Genomic DNA, 20,024 nt, shown 5'->3' with positions numbered 1-20,024 from the left:
CTTAAGGTCAGCCACGCCAGCTGTCTGCGCAAGGCTGGGGCAGCACACAGAGCGACCATACACACAGCCCGACATCTATCAACATCTAACCACAGAAAGTACTGATAATACTGCGTTGCCATTGACAAGAGCAGCAAGAGAAAGGCAGCTCCACATCAGCCAAAGACAATGAGGCAGAAGTGTCACGGTTTTTCAATCACACATGCATATGTTTGGCACAAAAAAAAAAGCCAGAACTGAAACAAAAGGTAGCCATGAAAACTGTTTTATGGCTGTAATATTCCCTTTTCAGTTACTGAACAGCCAATTTTTTCAAGCACTGATCAGCTGCCTAAGGCCAGGCTACAAGGCGGGTAAATGGTAAGGTGCAGTTGCTGATGGCTTAAAGGTATGGAAAAGCAGGTCCATGAATACAAGATGGCTGGTGTAATGTGCACATTGTCCCAGTGACAGCTGATTGTGGTTTGTGTATCAGCAGTTGATACTAGAAGAAGTAAGACTGGAAAGTATTGTGCTACATGGACAAGAGAAGCCAAGGCATCAGCAATGAACGGTACGGTTGTGTTAAGAGTTACTCGGCAGACAATGAGAAAACACTGCTAAGTATGGGCAGTGATTTGGAACAAGATAACCACACTTTTGCTACGTATTGATGTGCATCACATTGGCTCAATCTATCTAGACAAGCCCTTACTCCAAATGCTTAGACGAAATGTGGTCGATTTACAAAAGTATTTTCGTAATCACTTGGAGCCTGGTTAAAAGACTGTCAAGTTCTGTAAACTCCCAAATCTCTGGTAACACAATGGAACAGTCAAAGAACATGCCTGGAAACATATATTCAAAAATTGTCTCCATTATGTCAGGATTATGAGTGATCAAGAGGCGGAATTTAAAGATAGAGTGGTCAGTGTAATTAATAAGCAAAGGATTTACCAAGAAGCAAATACACCTCTACTTCAATATAACGCTGTCCTCAGGAGCCAAAAAAATCTTACCAAGTTATAGATGAAAGCGCATTATATCAAACTTACTTTGACCCCCACCCCCCCAAGCGCTGCTTTATCGTGCTAGATTCAAATTAATGTTTTATTGGGTCACGTTACATCGAGGTAGAGGTGTAACTTGATCAGTCAATTCAATTCAGTTTCTGTGGCACCTGACATACTTTAACAAGGACTTATGGTGCATGAGATGGGTGGTTGGATTTACTGATGAATGAAAATCTTGCCCCACATAAAACAGACGTACCAAAGAGAGTTCATGAGGCAATTGCAAATGTTGGCCGACCTCCTTCATCCAAAATATGCAGGCAAGAAATGTGTCATTGGAACAAGAAGAAATTGCAAGCAGTAGCTGCTGAGCAAAAATCCTGACTTTCTGCCATATTTACTTGCATTTAACACAGAAGACTTACTGTAACCAAAATTGACGTTTTCATCCGCTATCAAGGAAAAAGTTTCCACTTTAACGTGGTGGAAAAAATCTGAAGAAGGCCGAGATTCCCTCTGACTTCACAGAACTGGTGGTGCAAGTTCAGCAAGCATAGCATGAATCTTTTCAGACTTTGGATACATCCATTCAAAACTGAGAAATAGGTTCAGGTTGTCCACAGCGCTGCTTGCTTCTGATTGCTTCATGGCTACAACTCTGCATTATTGTTACTGAATGTTTTTGACTTTGGGTTATATAATGTTGAAAACTGAAGGGCGTCATGGCCTATATAACTTCCTGGAGAAAATACCACACTAAGTTGTTTACAGAGAGTCTGACCCTATTATAATTACATATATTAGTATTCCGCTTACTGCAATTTTACTTGTTTGTTTGTACAACCCTAAATTAATCTCCTAATCTAGTGCCTTATTTGACTATGTAATGCAATTCGAATATGTGACTACAACTAAGTGTGATGTGTGTGATGACAAAACAGTTTTAAAAATAGAAAATATCATAAACTGGGCCCAACTAATTTTTCCCTTGGTGACAAAAAACATGATTTTACCTGATAAAAACCCTCTTTGGTAAATACTATGCTAGCCCTGCCCCCTGGGTTTGGTCTTCTAGATTATGAGCTCTTTGGGGCAGGGAATTCCAGTTGCTGTATGCATGGCACCTAGAACAATGTGGGCCTGACCTGCTTGACGTCTCTAAGCATTACTGCGGTATTCTAAACCAAAGCCAAGCCAGCCCAAGTATCAGCCAAAGTATCCCCACAGAAAGACATTAATAGCGAGCAGGATTATAGCATTAATGTTGCAAACAATCTTTGATAGGGGCTTTTCCACAATGCTGGTGAGTTTCTTTTCCAGGACAGCTTTCTCTTCCTTAGTCAGTGTGGGTACCGGGCTGCTGGAGATCCCGCAGAACCAGAAGTATAACTTCCTCCAGCAAGGAGGGCTCGCTGCTGCAGGAAATACAGACAGAGAGGGGGAATTAGTCTCATTTTCTAAACACTGGAGTATTCCGCTCGTCTCACCGCTGTCGCATGCCCTAAATACACCATGTCCCCTGTCTGCACATCTCCCATGCAGCACTATTGCTTGAGGCGTACAGGCTGAAAACCAGCCATGCTGAGCCACATCCTCAGTGGAAGGGAATGCTTCACCCTCTCAGCTGATGATAGGTCCAGGAACCAATGGCTGCAGCTCAGGAACGGCTCTGCGCAGGGGCTATGGCCTCCCACTTTTTACTGGCCGTAAATGCGAGCGACAGGGGCAGGGCGTGGAGAGGAGTGGGGGCGAGGTTTGGGGGAATGGGTGGTGTGAGGGCGGGACCTTGGGAGAAAGAGGTGGCAAGAGGGCGGGGTCTTGGAAAAGGTGGGGTGTCGGGGATGGGGCAGCATGAGGGCGGAAACTTGGGATAAAGAGGTGGCAAGAGGGTGGAGTCTTGGAGGAATAGGTGGCACAAGTGTGGGCCTCAGGGGGAAGGGGCTGTGTGAGGGCGGGGCCTTGAGGGGAAGGGGTGGTGTGAAGGCAGGGCCTCTATGGAAGGGGCAATGTGAGGGTGTGGACCCAGGGGGGGAGGGGCAGTGTAAGGAGGCGGGGCCACAGTTCAGGTGTCCATGGAGCCCGCCCCCACTTTTAGGGACATTCCAGCACCCCTGGCTCTGCATTAAAGGATTCACCCCAACCAGAGGAATTAATAGTCCGAAAATGACCGTGACTGTGGTTCGAAAGTTGCTCTCTTCCAAGAGCACAGAGCAAAAGCCAGCCCTCCTTGTTAGTGCTGCAGAGAAAATGAACCAGTAAGCTGGTTAACCATCATGGCCCAGTCCATCCTCACGACACAACTAAGCTAGCTGAAACCTAGATGAAAGAACCTTTAAAATAGCAAGTTACATTAGTAGCACTTGACATGTTCCAGATGCTGAGCAAGCATGAATCAGTCCTTGCCCCTGGCTGGAGGTAAAAAAGTGGCTGCTGATTTTCCACACCAATGATTTTGGATGTGCCGCTTGAACCATTTCCAGAAGCTTCGTGTGCCCACATCTCCCATAAGCTGACCAGGCGCTACAGGCACTCAGCTACTTGGACAATCAGGCATAACAACGTGAGCGCCCAAAACCAGTGGTCACTCTGGAAAATAGTTGTCCTAAATCAGTGGCCCAGCTACAATTTAGGATTGAGATGTCCCTGGATCTCAGCCCTGCACTCAGGCCCCAAATCTAATCTGCCTTACTTTAGCCAGGCATTCTTAAAATGTAACTAAAAATATGTCCTCCAAAGAGGTTAAATCATCCCAGTCGATTGACATATGAAGCATTTATTGCTTAATGAATAAAAACTCTTCTTATTTCTCCACCGCCCAACTTCCACAAAACTTGTAGGATTTCATCATCTCCAATACAGAACTCATGGCTTGTTTATCAGGAGTGAAGCGCTGTGTGCATTATGTCTTTTAATTGTTACTGGCTATTCCTTCCAGGCTTTGAAAGGTAGCATGTCATAAAAGCTTGAAAAAACATGTTACCAAAACCTCATTAAACTGTTATATAAGCTGTTCTGCATTTCCTTCCCCATCACTGCTAATTACCAAATTACCAAGCCGTTGGGCTATAAAAAGATGAGCTGGGTCAGGTATACTAAGAATTGATAAGAAACAACATCAGCAACCTGAACAGTTACACTAAACTTGAATCCCAACTGCCTCCATTTAAAAAAAAAAAAATGGAGGAAAACTTTTGTTGTTGTTTCTCACCTCTTCATTCTGAGGTTGGGAACGAATTCAAGCATGGCCAGTCTAGACTAAGGAGAGGTAGAAAAATCTCACGAGTGCGTTCCCATCTTGCGAGCTCTCCAGTTTTGTGGACTCAGGAGGGTTAGGTTCAAAATGTGCACCTGAAATTTTGGATGGTTTTCATCCATGCTGAGAAGGGGCGGGGAGCTATTTTCTTTCTAATAAACTGATAATTAGAAGTCTGCTAATGGAATTTGCTGATACAGTTGGGAGGCCTTGTCAATACAGAGGCAGATTGGAATATTAGACAGGAAGATCGGGATTACCTTGACGGCTTAAGTAACAGAAACGGGATGAAATTCAATAGTGCAAAGTGCAAAGTTAGGGTCTAATAATAAGAATTGTTGATATAAACTAGGGGCTCATCAGTTGGAAGTGATAGAGGAGAAGAACGACCTGGGTATGGGGGTTGATCACAGGATGATTATGAGCCACTAATGCGATGCAGGTGCAAAAAAGACCAGTGCAATCCTAGGATGTACCAGGCGGGGCATTTCCAGGAGAGACAGGGCAGTGTTAATGCCATTGTACAAGGCACTGGTAAGCCCTCATTTGGAATGTTGTACACCATTCTGGTCACCCATGTTCAAGAAAGACTCATTAAAGCTGGCATAGGTGCAGAGAAGAGCTACTAGGATGATCAGGGGAATGGAGGATCTATCTTATGAGAAGGGACTGAAAAAGCTTGGCTTTTATAGAAGACTGAAAGGGACTGTGATTACTGTCTGTACACACCAGGGAGAGTGAAGAGCTATTTAAGCTAAATAATTACCTTGTGGAATCTCTGTCATTGGAGGCTTTTAACAGCAAGTTAGACAAACACTTGTCTGGGATGGTCTAGCTCAGCAGTTCTCAACTGGTGGGGGGGGGGCGTGAGCTATTTCAGGGGGGCCATGGGACCTCACAGATGAAGCCTGTGCTCCAAGTCCCGGCACCCCAAAAACTTCAACAAATTACCTAAAAATAGCTTGTCTGCATCTAAAAATATCCTGACTTTAAAGGCCATATTTCAGGCCATCTAGGACTTAAAAGCAGGTGCTTGGTTTGTCTATCTTGGTGCTTATCTGGCCCCCACCACTGGTATATCTCAGGATCTGCTGGGAAGTTTCTGCATCCAGCTTGCCTGGCCAATGTAGGCAGTTAAAACTGGGATACTTTTAACGTCTAAAAATGCTGTTGCTGAACCTGGCTCTGAGGCTGGGGCCATGTGGGAGAAGGAAATTCCACATTTAGGGAGAGAAGGAGGAAACATTTCTCTGGAAAGTTGGTTTGTTTTCTGGTTTAAATGGAAGCTCTCTGGAACTATACAGAGGGTTGAGATGTTAGAATAAACCCGAGGAGGGACAGGGTAGCAGACAGAATGCAGGTACGGTGATTGAAGATAAATTAATTTAGCATGTAGCTATCACCTCCACAAACGTGGTATCGTTAGATCCATGGGCCAGATGCCATTGAAGTCATTGGAAGGATGCTGATAGGCCTTGGACCAGGTCCCCCATACCCATACATGCACATTTTTGAAAGTCCCAGCTAACCTACCTCCATGTTCTTTGCTTTCTGAATCTGTGCTCTCCCATGTCGGCTCGTCTCCATCGCTCTCGCCCACTGAAGGATTTACCTCCGCTGACTCGCTCTTGTAGCTCACCAGGTCAATTGCAGGAGCTTTGCTGTGTCTAGTCCACCACGTCAGGCTAGCCAGCTGGATGCAGCAATGCAAAACAAACAGGGAAAGCAGTTTAAAAAGCTGTCAGTTCATAGAACAAGACCAGTGTTGGTGACACAGCTGGAAACGGGAGCCGTGATTAGAATGGGGAGGATTTGACCTCACAAAAATCTGTGTTGCTTTGTTTCCAACAGTTCTTGTATTTTCCGTTGGCTGGTGCCATTTTAATCATCTGGAGATTAGCACACCTCTGGGTGTGAAGGCTCCTCTGTTTGGGAAATTACAGGATCAGTACAGGCAGAGCTCTGCATTGGGGGCCCGAAAGCTGTATGTGTTGAAGTTGTAGGCAGGGCCAGTATGCTTTGTAGTCATATATGGTGCCTCCTTCTCACACACTCCCTTCCTGAAACAATATGGTCCAGTTAAAGCCAGGGAAATATTTAATTAAAGGTGAATAAGTTGCTGATTCCCCCTCTCCCTTTGCAATCTGCCAAATCACGGTCTGCATCACAGGTTATTAGCTGCTGATGAAGCAGGCTTCTAGTGCACTCACACAAACAGATGGCTCTCCACAGAGCTGCAAAGGGACAACGGCAGTATCTGGAGCCTCACTCCTGCTGCTATGGAATGACATTTCACAGTGAAACACCATCAAAGAAGCCAAGCCCAAATCCTAGGCACAAAGGTCCAGAAACTCAAGGTTATAGCAAAGGAACAACCAACAGAAGGAACAACGGCGGGCTAGGGCATGGCAGAGACAGGACCGCCCACACCCAGGGCACTGGGCCAAGACAGACCTTGACAACGTCATGTTCATTCAGGGTTAGATTTTCCAGCACTTTTTTGGAGGGCACACAGGAGAGAAAGAGAGAATGTCCCTCAGATCCCCTGCACAGATTGTGATTCCAGCCGCAATACGCCCTGCTGTGATGGGAATGGGGCCAGCCCTGGCCTCCCTCTCTTTCTTGCTGGCTATGTGAGGCCTCCCCCAGAGCAAGGGGAAAGCATGGGGGAGGAAGTGGGACTGCCTGAAACACAATCCACTCTCTGCTCAGGCTACGCACTGTCCCTTATGCAAGGCAGATTATAAAGTTATAGCCTAGGTGGCACAGTTCAGGGCACCTTCACCTGTATTCCCCATGGTCCAGCAAGAGCACGTGGCTCCCTCACCATCACCTCTCTTGGCCAGAGACCTGTGTGTCTCTGTCTCTCCCTCCTGATCGGGACTTTTCCAAGCTGCACAGTTCCTTATCTACACTGCGCTATCCCCAGCAAGCAATACTAGCAAACCAGGCCAGCATCTGCACTTAGCTTTGGCTTCGAAGGCTTATGGACAGCATACATGCCCACAGTTATAAGTTACCATGTAGCGTGTTCTAAGCAAGCAGATTTTATTCTTAAGGTGACAGCATTACAGCGAACTCATATTAGAAAAAACAAAAGCACCTACACACATGCTAGAAAACTGATGAGCAATCAGCTCCCCCACGCCAAGCCCTGGCAGGTATCAGTGCTTCCAACCCTTCCCCGGCCCTTGGACAAAAGGTCCATTTGCTGGACCAGAAAGCAGGACCTGTTTCCATTTAAATGCTGGCTTTTAGCCACAAGTCTGTTGGCCTCTGGCAAATCCGGTTTGAACTTGTACAGGTGAGCCTCCCCAGGAGGAGATATCTCTCTCTGGAAGTGATACAACCAGTGTGAACTTGCCCAGTGTACATACGTACATGTACACACACACCCTTAGTTCCTGCAGGAGCTGTAGTCACCTGCCTTCCATGGAATTATATACAGTCCCTGGCCCACAACGATACACAAATGTAATACAGTCACATCTCCCAGAGACGTTGTAGGAAATTGCCATATCTGCCACTAGGCCTCAGGGGAAGTTGGCAGCAGGGCCAGGGACCTGGCACTATACAGGTGCACTGGCCATTCCCCAGCAAAAGGCTGGCAGTGTTGGCATCAAAGAGGATGCTACAACTGCACTTTGACAACTTGGTGCGGAGGAGTCCTCTCTTCCCTACATGTGTGACACCCTCCCAGGCCCAGTATGCACCCGGGATTCAAGGCACCCTGGCATTTTGTGCTAAGTTCTGGAAAAGTGCTATTAGCCAGTAGGACTCAGTTGCAGACAAAGGCGAAATCTGCATCATCATTGTAACTTTACAGAGCGGCGTCTTGGCCTGGCACTTTGCATGTCCATTGACTTGGCCCACCTCTCCTTTTTATTAAAAGCTGGGAAGTTTTACACTCACAGCCTAGGCCTTGCCAATGCCCCATTTCTCGCTGGCTTTCGGCAGGCATGAGTGGCCTTCTCCTGCCTCTGCAAGGAGCAGCGCAGCTGCTGACTCCAGAAACGTGCGCTCTCATTCACCCTCCCTTTCGAAGCACATGGCCATGCCAGGATGGGCCAAAACACTGAGCTAGTAGCAAGAGATGTGACGCCTGGCTCGTGTGTGGTGTATAAGCACAAGAATCCAGAAGTCTAGCCCTTCCAGGGAAATGCACAGTGTGGACTTGAACTGGGCTAGGATGTTAATGGACCTGCGTCCTTAACTATTAACACACTGTGGTTTATATGGTCATACCCTACATAGCCTATTCCCAGTTGGCGGTGGGAAATGTTGGTGTTTGCACTTGCAATTTCCATCCCATTCTGTCCTGAGGTGCTGGGGGGAGGGAATTGCTGCTTTCCTCTGGCATCCCAACCCACGTAACATTACTGAGAGCGAAGTGGCTAAGTTAATTCTGATCTGCTGAATTCTCATGTGTTTGTTAGGGGAACAGACGCCACCAGGAGCAGTTGACACTGGCCAATCACACCCCTCAGACCGTCACTTCTGCCAGACTGCTCTGGAGAGGGCACTCATTTCTCCCAACAGCACATTTCTCCTCTCTGCCTCCACGGAAATTAAATTCTCCACTGAGTTGCACACACAGTATCACCAGTTTAAATAGAGATTTTTTTTTTAAACACGCGAAGTCTGGATGGCAATTTCCAACTGATACAACATGTTCCAGAAGATTTATCGCTTTATTTAAATCATTTTCAACCAAGGTGAGCGTCAGGCAAGGCTAATCTTTCTTGCCACATTTTCTAAATTACTGTGATTTGATGATCCTCATCTTTACTGAGGATTTTTTTTTAATCACTTAAGAAATGTCACCAGAATGTTGCAAAGTTTGTGAGCACAAAAGAATTCAAGAAACTATGGAGACTCCATCACCCCCAGTCCCGCCCCCCCCCAACACAAATTGCTGCTTGTGCATAAGGTTTGTCCTGGAATTAATGTATTAAAGCCAGAATTTTCCTAAGAGCTCACAACTAATTGCTGATTTTCAAAACAGGCCCATTCCAATTTAGGCCACAAAATATGGCCAGGTTTTCAAATAAATTTGGTAGACTGGAAGTTATGGCCCAGATCTTCAAAGGCAGGCTCCTAACTTTCATTGAAATCCGTGGAAGTTCAGAGCCTACCTTTGGCTGAGCTCTGGTTATGCTGGATACCTCTTTTGAAAGCCTGGGATGGAGGGTGGGTGTGTGCATGTGTGAGAAAACTTGACCCCCACTGAAGTCAAGAGAAGTTTTGCCCTTGATGTCAAGATTTCACTCATGACCTTTACCTCGCTGTCTAAATGAAGGCAGAGCTTTGTGGAGAGCTGATGGTGCTGAAAGTTTGAGAAATGTGATTCCCAAATTTTGGGAAGAGGGGAAACTCAGTTCAGTAGAGAGGGTAAGGAAGGGAGAATTACAGAACAGACCCTAGATACTCAAGATGCTCCCTCCCAAAAAACTTTACTTTCAGAAGTCAAGTTTTTAAGGGGCAAGAGTTGCAGAGTCACTAATGGGAGTTCAGTGCCTAACTCCCACGGACAGTCATTTGGAATCAGGCACCTTGAAAATCTTCCCTTTCAGCTTCAGCCAAGTTGCCATGAAATGCCTTCCCCTGCATCCTTGTGCTCCAAATCTCCCTCCACCTCTCACCTTTACATTCAGGAGCTTGTCGATGGGCTAGTATGTTGGGGAGAAGCCTTATCGTGTGTCCTACCCACCCAGCAATGGCCTAAAAACTACGACTGCAGCAGCCTACCTTCAACACTGACAAACCAAGGACACAGCCATGGCATATCTCATGAGCTGTGATCTCATTAAGCGCAGTCCACAGAGATTTGCTAAGGGGAGCGTATGGCTAACAGGACAGCTATTTTGGAATAAGCAAAAAAAACTGACTGGGGAAAGTTAGCAGCATAATTTCCGTGTGCCTTAGGACAGTATTTGACTCAATGGACTGGATGTAGCAGAAGAGCTGGAATGCAGCTGCTGAAGGCAGATGGTATTTCTGATTGGAAGCAGTGCATGAATCAGTAGATCTACAACGAGCACTTTGCTTTATTATCGTGGCAAGTGCACAAAGAGCAGGGTCCAGATCCACTCAGCGGACCTAGATTCAGGTTGCAGTGCCTCACTTTTAGGCCCCCTGCCCCCAGTGGGAGCTTCAGCCCCACGTTAGGTGCTCAGGCTCCCCACACAAGGCATGGAGGGCGTTAGGTGCCTCAGAATGGGATTCACGAAAGCCAGCACTGCAGTGGCATAGCCAGGTGGAGGGAACAAGGGGAGCATCAAAAAAAAAGGTGTCACCCGCTGCAGCGCTTTTACTAACGGGGTGGTGCTTTTACTCACCCGGCGGCGCTCCGGGTCTTCAGCGGGAGGCCCTTCACTCGCTCCGCGGGCAGGGGTGGCTCCAGGCACCAGCACGCCTAGCGCATGCCTGGGGCAGCAAGCCATGGGGGACGCTCTGTTGATCGCTGGGAGGGTGGCAGGCAGATTGCCTTCAGCAGCATGCCTGTGGAGGGCCCGCTGGTCCTGTGGCTTCACCAGACCTCCTGCAGGCATGCCGCCGAATCCATGGGACCGGGACCTCCCGCAGGCAAGCCGCCAAAGGGAGCCTGCCTGCTGTGCTTGGGTGGCAAAATACCTAGAGCTGCCCCTGTCCGTGGGTCTTCGGCGGCATTTCCTTCAGTGCCGCCGAAGACACTTGGAGCAAGTGAGGGCCTGCTGCCAAAGCGCTGCTGAAGATCTGGAGCACTGCTGGGTGAGTAAAAATTAAAAAGGTTCCAAGATGCTCAGTGCGGGAGCGGCTGCTGCCCTGCCCCCCCCTCCCCCCCCGAGCTTCGCTACTGCAGCACTGGAAGCTGCCTAAGCTAGCCAACGGGAAATGCTTAGGAGAGGGGCCTGACTGACGCTTCTTCCCTCAAAGGGAGTTAGACACCTACTAGGAGGTGTCTCCCTCCACTTAGGTGCCTAACTCCACGAAGGTTCACAGTTGTGAATCCTAAGCCAGGTCAGTCCTCTCTCACGAACAACGAGGACGAGGTGGTGGTGCCTGCCTTTATACCCAGTGGTTAACTCACTTACCCAGGCCAAAGGTAGAGCAGGGACCTGAATCCAGGTCTCTCAAGCGAGTGCCCTAACAAGTGGGTGATAGCGTGTTCTCCTATGGATCTCTCTCTCTCTCTCACACTTTCTCTGGTGGTCTATTTGGAAAATCTCCAGTCTGGGGGCATTTGGATCCCCAACTTTAGTCTGAGCCCGTGTCTCCTCTGCACACTTTGAAGTTCTGATTTTTGAGGAGAGGAGCATTTCCAGCTCTCATTGGCTGCACCAGGCACTGTGGGAACTCAGCAATTTGGAAAACACGGCACCGAATGTATTAATCTGACTCTCTGGAGCAGACCAGTTGAAGTTCCTAGTGCACTAGGCCTCAAGACAAGCACAGGCCCTGGGAGTGTAGCAGGTGATCAGCCCAGGTGTCCTGGTTCATTTGCAGAACAGTTGCCATGTCACTGTACCACTTCCTTTCCCTCTGTGGCCCCTCCCCCATACTCCTTGCCCAAGGGACTTTGAGATACTAGGCAAAGTGAGAATAAATCCTTCTGTTCCAAAATGCCATCTGGCACCTGACAGTTGCATTTCAGCTTCACAGCCTCAAATTTAATTGTAAGTGCTTTTGCAAGGTTTTCAAGGACGGCGTGACACAAACCCTTGACTACCTACAATGAAGACATATGAACTCTGGAGCATACCAAACAAATTCTTTGCATATTTGTTTCCCAGCACAGCATCAATCACCCACAGAGATGGGAGAGTGTCCAAAACAGCAGGGAGAAATGCTACTGCTGGCAGTTCTTGGATTGTAATTCATTTAAAGCTCAGCACATTAACTGTACCACTCTAACATCAGGACTGCCTAGAGAATTCAGGGGCCTGGGGCAAAGCAATTTTGAGGGCCCCTTCCATAAAAAAAAAGTTCCAATACTATAGTCTCATGTGGGCCTCTGCGGGGCCCAGGGCCTGGGGCAAATTGCCCCACTTGCCCTCCTCCCCTGGCAGCCCTGTCTAACATCAGCTACAAATGGCTATTTCCCCTTCTATATATAAACCATTGAGTCCTTAAAGATGTCTGGGCTACATCTTCCACTGGTGTAAAGCGGCATCGCTCCACTGAAAAGCTGTTCTTAGTATTTTAAGTCAATGCAGCTATGCCAATGTACACCAGCTGAGGGTCTGGCTTGTCAGTATTTTTCTTGGGTTTGTTGGTGGCATGTCTTGTTTAGTTCATTTGACAGGATAATAATAATTCCTAGCTCTTATCTGCCAGTTTTCCTCAGTAGATCTCGATGCATTTTACAAAGGAGCTGAGTAGCATTATCCCCATTTTATAGCTGGGGAAACTGAGGCACAGAGCTGAGACATGAGTTGCCCATTTCAGCATCTGGAATAAAATGCTGGGGGCCTGAATCCCAACCAGCGCTCTCACTAATGCATCACACTGCCTCCCAATGATAGTAGCTGGGCTGGGCCTGGTAAGGAGATATGAAGTACTTTCATCACAAGGTTATTGGTTCAAACCCATGCCAGGCTGGGGGCATAAAAATCAATGTTTAAAAAAAATCCAGCTTTCTAAATTGTTTTTTTTTATTTAAATTAAATGCATATTTATTTATTTATTTATTTATTTATTTAAAAAAAAAACTTAGTTAAAATGAAATTTGAAATAATGACAACCTATATTAAGGCCTAGATTTATCGTGAATCTATTCAAACTTTTAAATTAAATGCAAAAAATAATAATATTGAGTAGTATATATTTGGTGCTAATTTTTAAAGAATGTCAAACCACCGAGCTGGTGGCCGTCACTGGCTGGAAACCTGGAACAAGAGTATGAAGTGCTAAACCAGCTTTTCACAGCAGTGGACTTTTCCACAAGTACAGCGAGGATATTTTATTTGTTTTAGTTTATTCAACTAGCTCAGTTCAGTGACTGAGTCAATCAAAATTAAGAAACCAATGGGAGTTGAAAACCTGTATGCTTCTTTCAACCAGTGAATAAAAATGAGGTGTGAGAGGACCAGATCGGCTAGTTCTAAAATCTGAAAGGATACGGTGACAAGACATAATCAGTTCAATTCACTAATTACAGATAATGCAGCCTTTGTTGAATAAAGCAGTTAGTTTTAAATGAAAAACCGTGTTTTGATAAAACATTTTTCTTATGTATCCAGCATATTTAAAGTAGCGTTATTTAATAATTAATAATAAATAATAAATATAATAATGAATATAATAATAAATATAATACAAATTTTAAAATGTCGGTTTGAAGCATTTTAACTGAATTTGAATTTCCATCCAAATAGAGTTTGATACAAATCACAAGTAAAAAGTTCATCGTCATCTCGTAAATAAAAAAATGCATTTCCTAATATAATGTCAAAATTAAGAATCTGAACAAATGCATGTTAAGCTATATAATTATGGTTAAGCTACTGTCAGGGATCTTTTTCATGAAAGTCAGAGACAGGTCATGAGAAATAAACAAAAATTAATGGCATCCCATGATCTGCCCGTGATCTGTCCCTGATTTTAACTAAAAAAGATCCCTGACAGAAGGGAGAGGTGGGTTCAGCATCCACTGCTACTGGGGCTCCCGGGTCCCCCACCCATGCAATGCCTGGGGGCTCTGGGGTTCCCCTGCCCCTGGACCTGGGCTGCTGCTAAGTCTCCTCGCCTGAGCAGCTGGCAGCTGCAGAGTCCCCCAGGCGCTGTCCTTGGCCGGCTTATTTAGTCTACAGAAGAGAAGCGTGAAGGGGGATTTGATAGCAGCCTTCAACTACCTGAAGAGGAGTTCCAAAGAGGATGGAGTTAGGCTGGTCTCAGTGGTGGCAGATGACAGAACAAGAAGCAATGGTGTCAAGTTGCAGTGGGGTAGGTTTAGGTTCGATATTAGGAAGCACTGTTTCACCAGGAGGGTGGTGAAGCACTGGAATGGGTTATTTAGGGTGGTGGTGGAATCTCTTTCCTTACAAGTTTTTAAGGTCAGGCTTGACAAAGCCCTGGCTGGGATGATTTAATTGGGGTTGGTCCTGCTTTGAGCAGGGGTTTGGACTAGTTACCTCCTGAGGTCTCTTCCAACCCTAATCTTCTTGATTTTATGATTTATGGGCCATGGTTGGGCAGCTGTGGGTCCTCCCACCAGTTTGGGGGCTGGGCACTGCATGGGCGGGGCTGGGGACTGCATGGGCGGGGCTGGGTGGGAGCTCCAACCCCATGGCAGAAAATGTCATGGCGAGCAATGTCACATGACATAATCACAGCTTGTGTGAGTTTGGTGCAGCTTCCTGGTTAGCAAAAAGAACTAAATTTCATGTAAAAGGAATATTTAGTTGCAAATCGACATGTTTTAATGGTTATCAACCAATGAGAATCAATAGGAAAATAACTAAACCGTATAAATGCCAGACTCAAATAAAAGTGATGATTTAAATCAAAGTTTCCTGCCCGCTGATTTATGCAACCGCTCAGTAAACCAAGCCTCCTTAGACCCTAAACTACTTGACAGTAGCTCTTTAAGCTGACACTCAATAAAAACTTAACCTTTATGCACAGTTCTGTTTTAATACAGTAAGTAAAAGAAAGTTGCTTTCTTCTGTACCATGATACTGTTGTTAAATGTAATTGCGATCACATTGGGATGGAATGTTATTTCTCTAAATGCCAGTGTTGCAAAGATATTAATCTTGTTTGCTTGGAAGATTGATGGGGGCTTTGCTGAAGTAGGACAGAAGCTTCAATTAGATCCATTTAATTCCTTCTCAACAACACATTGTAATATGATTTCCCCCCACTTCTTTTCCTTCTCTCCCAGATATGATGTGCTGTGGTGTGTGTGTGCAAAGCTGTATACACAGCATGAGAACTCACACTCCATTTCAATAGTTCACTGAGTCTTAAGCAGCATTAACACTCTGAGCCCTGGAAAACAGAAGCGTTTTGGAAAGGTGCTTCTTTGTAGACGTGCATTATAGTCCCTGAGATCTCAGCAATAGGAGAGACAGGGCCGTACAGATCAGGGAGTCCTCTTGGACCCTATGATGGAGAGGGGCTTGAAAGGTTTGAACTGTAGAGCTGCTTACCTTTTCCTCTGGGATTGGTGGAGTGCAGAAACTAATTAGGGTAATGACGATGCCCGTGAGCACGCAGAGAATGAGGGCAAAGTACAGGTAGTGCACGTCCTTTAGCACAGCTGGTCTTGTGTCCTCCTCACCACAGGATGGCACACCATAGGAAAACTCCATGATCATTCGAATGCCACCTACTACCAGCCCGAACATGAGGCCCCAGAAAGCACCCTGCAAAGAAAACATGGGAAGAGACGCATAAGAAGTGAGGGATCATTGAAAACATCTGGGAGGGCGGCGGGGGGGGGGGGGGGGGCTATAGTCTCTCTCTGGGAATGGTCCCTTCTCTCCAGGATGGAGTCAACAGAGCAGAACAGCAAGGGATGGGAATTCATTCATACTAGATACTTTAATGGCCCTCAGAACTTGTAATCTACTCATTCCCACCCTTCTAACTGCAAGACAGACACATCAGACCCGACTGAGCTAAGGTCCTTCCATTGATTTCAGTGAGGCTCTTGGTGGGCAAAAGGTCCCACTGAGGTTCATCTCATTGCAGGAATGGGACCTATTGGTCCATCTAGTCCAACGGCATGTCTCAGACAGTGGCCACCCCACATGCTTCAGAGACAGGGGTAAAAGCCCTCTGAAGACTGTAGTCCTTCCCAGGAGGGAGACATTTGTTTCTGGCCACATCATAAAGGGGGAGAGACAGAACCATAAGAAAGGTTAGAAAGACCATTTGAGCTTCATATGGGGCTTTTACTGGAAAAGGGAGTGGGGGTTCATTTTCACTGCCACTTTGTTTTCAAGGGGTCTAGCAAAAAGATCTGATTTTCCAGAAATAATTGGGACCCTGAGCTAGGTTCTGAAGTAGGGTCGGAAATCCCTTATGGGGTTTCTCCTGCCTCAAAGGCTGAGCCTGTGTCAGGAGCAGAACCAGTGTCCAGTGGAAGGTTCAAAACAATGGGATTAAACAGCCCCAGTGATGCTCCCCCTTCTCGCTGGCAGAGGAAAGAAGCGGGCACAGAGAGATGCAGGGCAATGATAGAAGTCTGAGTCTCCACCTCTGCATATTGGACTGGAGGAAAGCCAGACGTGGTGGGTGTTTTATACATGAATTTTGAGCTAATGAAAGGTGTTGGATGGACAGACTTCAATGGAGCCAAAACAAGTTACACCAGCTGAGGATCTGTCTCCTAGAGACTAAGGCCAGATCCTCAAAGTTATGAAAGTTAGGAACTTGGATACCTGGGCCTGACGCCCTCTCTGTACGTAGAGCAGTTACAGCACAGACAGTGGGAGTGCACATTTGCCCCTCACCGACCTAGAGGGACCACTTCTAGGAGTATGAGACCAGTTGAGTTTCCATGGCCCCTCTGCTGAGGCTGCCAGTTTGCCCCAATTGTGATGGTTTCGGCGAAGCTGATACCCATCCAATAGAAACAGGGGTAAGGCCCACTAACTCATGCCACTAAGCCACTTTGTGATGGTCACAGCTTTGCTGGGCTGGGTTTGAACAGGTGACCTGGAGATGAAAGGTTCCATAGACCAGTCCCAGTCCCCCAACCATCCTGTCCTGTGAAATTTCCTGTTTAAAATCATTTTATTGTTAGTCTCAAACAACTGGAACCAGTTCTAACACCTCTGATTTCTAATTTTTCCAGATAGTGGTATGCAATAATCCACTCAAATGCTTACTAAGAACACACACACACACACGCACAGACCCACCCTATGTGGCCAGCCCAGTCACTGATTCCTCACTTACGGGTTCATTGATCCTCTTGCAGAAGATTGCCAGGATGAAGAGGGCAGTAATTGGTGGGGCCAGATAACTGGTTATAAACTGAATGTAGTCAAAGAGCTGGCCGCTGTTGGATATCTGAATGATGGGAATCCAGAGAATACTGATGACAATGAGGATGAGAACAAACACTCTGGAAAACCGGAGATTGGAACAAAAGAGTATTAGCTCTGCATGTTTCAGAATCCACCTGGAAACAATCCCCAATCAAGAGACACGTCCTTGTGTTTTCAATGAATTCTAGGGAAAACCACTGTGCACCTTGAGTGAATTCCTCATCTGAAGTGAAATCTAGGACAGGCTTTTCCTTGCAACCAGGCAGGAAGTAAATTTCATTCTCCTAAGCTAACAACTCTTCGCTGAGAACTGGTCAAAGTGCTCAAATTAAGCTCTGTGGGACCTTGTGAGGACCTGAATGGGAGAGATCCAAGGAGAATCCAGAGCGCTGCAAGAAGTGGTGCAGGTGGCTCTGTGCGTGGCAATCTCAGGGCTAGCTGAATCATGACTGCCCCAGTAGCCCGACATGTTTTTAGTGGAAACTGCCGGAGGCACTGTCTCTTGGATGAGACACAGATCCTGACAACTTGTGATCATTAAAATCTCATGGCCACTTTTCAGAAGAGTAGAGGTCTTTAGTGCTGTCACCAAATTCCAACTAAGGCACTCCTTCCTACTTAATAAAATTCCCACAGAAGTTTCAGCAGCATTCAATATCCTCCTCCATTTCTGCCTTGAGCCGATGTACCGTATTGCTGTGTACTATTAAACAGCTGATGCGTTCTCCCCTCTCTATCCTTCACCTAACTCACAGGGATGTTTTGAAGCTTACTTAATATGTGTGACTTCAGATAAAAGGCTCTACAGAAGTGTAGATTATTATTAACAATGTTAGTGGGAAGGGAACTGTTTTACAGCCTTAGTGTAATGCAGTACTGGAGTTTGTCAATAGAGGGTGCCATGATTTCACTATAGACTCTGCTGAGGCAGGAGTCTATGACAAAGTTAGAGAACACAGAAGAAATAATCTCTCCAGGTCAGTGGCAAATTGAGCCTGTCTGTGTAACTGAATCTACTCCAGTTAAAGTTGGGAAACATAACTTATCTCAGGTTTTACTTTTTTCATTAACATGCATGTTAATTTCACCTGTTTTTTCCCCTCCCTCTAAAAGATACGCTCTAGTTCAAACAAGAATTGATTCAGGGCAGTTCTCTGAGATCAGATGAAAAGATCTCAGTGGTTCCTGCTGGCCTTGGGATCTATGAATCATAGAGTCCAGATAGGACATTTTGGAGAGTTTAAGACCTGCTATCAAAATAACAACAACAAATAGTCTCAGCCCAAAACGCTCAGTGAAGCCATAAGAAAGTGAGAGGACCTGCCAACAATCATGAGCTCCTGCTCTGTGGCTTTCTTGCGGAGCCGCTGCCAGATATCTATGGCGAAAAGCGTGCTGCTGCTGTTAAAGATCGAGGTGAGGGAACTCATCAGGGCTGCCATCATCACAGCTATCATCAAACCCCGGAGTCCTGGGAAACCAAAAGGAAAATTTGGTTCAGATTATTGGTCTTTTAGCTCTTGCATCAGGTGCTGCATATGAACATAAACAGAGTCCAGAGAGCTCTTTCGATCTGCAGCTCTGGTCTGGGCCCATCTCGACTTTTTAGAGCCAGTCAACATTTAAGGTCAAATTCTTATCCCCCATCGCCCCTCCCAAAATGTCCTTTTTTCAGAATAAAAATTCTCCAGGAACATTTTTTTTTCTTTAGAATTTTACTGTTTCAATTAAAAACGTGAAAACTAAAAACTTTGGCTGAAAAAACTGGAAAATTTCCATAACATTTTTGGAAAAACATGTTGGGTTTTTTTGGTTTCTTTTGATATTTTGCCATAGCAAATACTTTATTGTTTTCCATTCAGTGCAGCTAATTCTATTTATCCATCTCTTTGTCCAACACACACACGCTTGCCTGCTACATAATGGAAAGAAAACTTTGCTATCTTTTAATTTGTTTACCAATCCAACTGATAGTTGCAGGACATTAGTTCCTTATATGGATAGCTCCAAAGGCCACTCCATTCTGAGGACACAGCTGTTCAGTGCTAGTACAAGCCCACACCCCTAAGAATACAGCTATCTCACCTACAGGCATGAGTCCCATTACAAGCTTAGGATAGGCAATGTTAGAACAACCCACTTTAGCTCCGCAGATGGTTTCACAGACTTTCGGGTCCACACATCCCACTTCATCTGTAGCAGAGAGGAAAGATTAGAAACCGAACCAGCCAGCTTAAACCTCCTTTGTGGCGTATCTACTCCAGCTCTTGGAAACTGTCTTAAAGGAATTGATTCTTGATATCTTGTATATTTAATATAAGGCAGTAAAACAGCAAGAACACAGTTTTCCAAGCTATCGCAATGGGAGCCAAAGAACATTTCGGGTCTGCAAATAAAGGTGGAGCCTCGTGATGACACACTGCAAACTTGGTTCAGAGCAGATGGAACGCTTCACCCCTAGATGGGTCGGTGGCAGCTGGGACTGAAGCTGGGACCTCAGGTTCTAAACACATGAGTCTTGACTGCCTATGCTAAAATAGCCAGTGCTGTTAGCTAAGGCTGCAGCAGGCTCACCCAGCTCCCTCTGCGGCCCAGCCATCACTAGAGGGGGACAGAGGAAACAAGCACCGCAGCCCTGCTTGTCTCCCCCTGCAATCCAATCCGAAGCAACAGTGAGAATCTGAGGACTCAGCTGGGTCTAACACAGCTCGCTCTGGGTGGCGAAGAGGAAAGGAGATCTTGCTTCTTTCCACAAGCAGAATCTCAGGCTGGCAGTTGCCTACCGTGCAGAAGCAGGGC

At 46.1% G+C, this 20,024-nt stretch overlaps 1 protein-coding gene across 3 annotated transcripts in view; it reads right to left on the bottom strand.

Moving 5' to 3' along the window:
- Nucleotides 1-1,131: 1,131 nt before the first annotated feature.
- Nucleotides 1,132-20,024, bottom strand: part of SLC5A9 (solute carrier family 5 member 9) — a 36,227-nt gene continuing 17,334 nt past the window's right edge. For 2 of the 3 annotated variants that reach the window (XM_032803974.2, XM_032803976.2), the window contains 6 exons: nucleotides 19,311-19,418; nucleotides 18,546-18,696; nucleotides 17,134-17,302; nucleotides 15,378-15,593; nucleotides 5,779-5,938; nucleotides 1,132-2,407 (listed from right to left, as the gene is read on the bottom strand). In XM_032803974.2, coding sequence (XP_032659865.1) covers nucleotides 2,199-2,407; nucleotides 5,779-5,938; nucleotides 15,378-15,593; nucleotides 17,134-17,302; nucleotides 18,546-18,696; nucleotides 19,311-19,418 — 1,013 coding nt within the window. In that variant the 3' untranslated portion in view covers nucleotides 1,132-2,198. The remainder of the gene's footprint in view (nucleotides 2,408-5,778; nucleotides 5,939-15,377; nucleotides 15,594-17,133; nucleotides 17,303-18,545; nucleotides 18,697-19,310; nucleotides 19,419-20,024) is intronic. The other variant, XM_032803975.2, reaches the window with a different exon arrangement.

This window comes from Chelonoidis abingdonii, chromosome 7 (genome assembly GCF_003597395.2).
Source record: "Chelonoidis abingdonii isolate Lonesome George chromosome 7, CheloAbing_2.0, whole genome shotgun sequence".
NCBI lineage: Eukaryota > Metazoa > Chordata > Testudines > Testudinidae > Chelonoidis > Chelonoidis abingdonii.
Note: the sequence above shows the minus strand (reverse complement) of the source record. Positions and strands in the feature narration are given on the sequence as shown.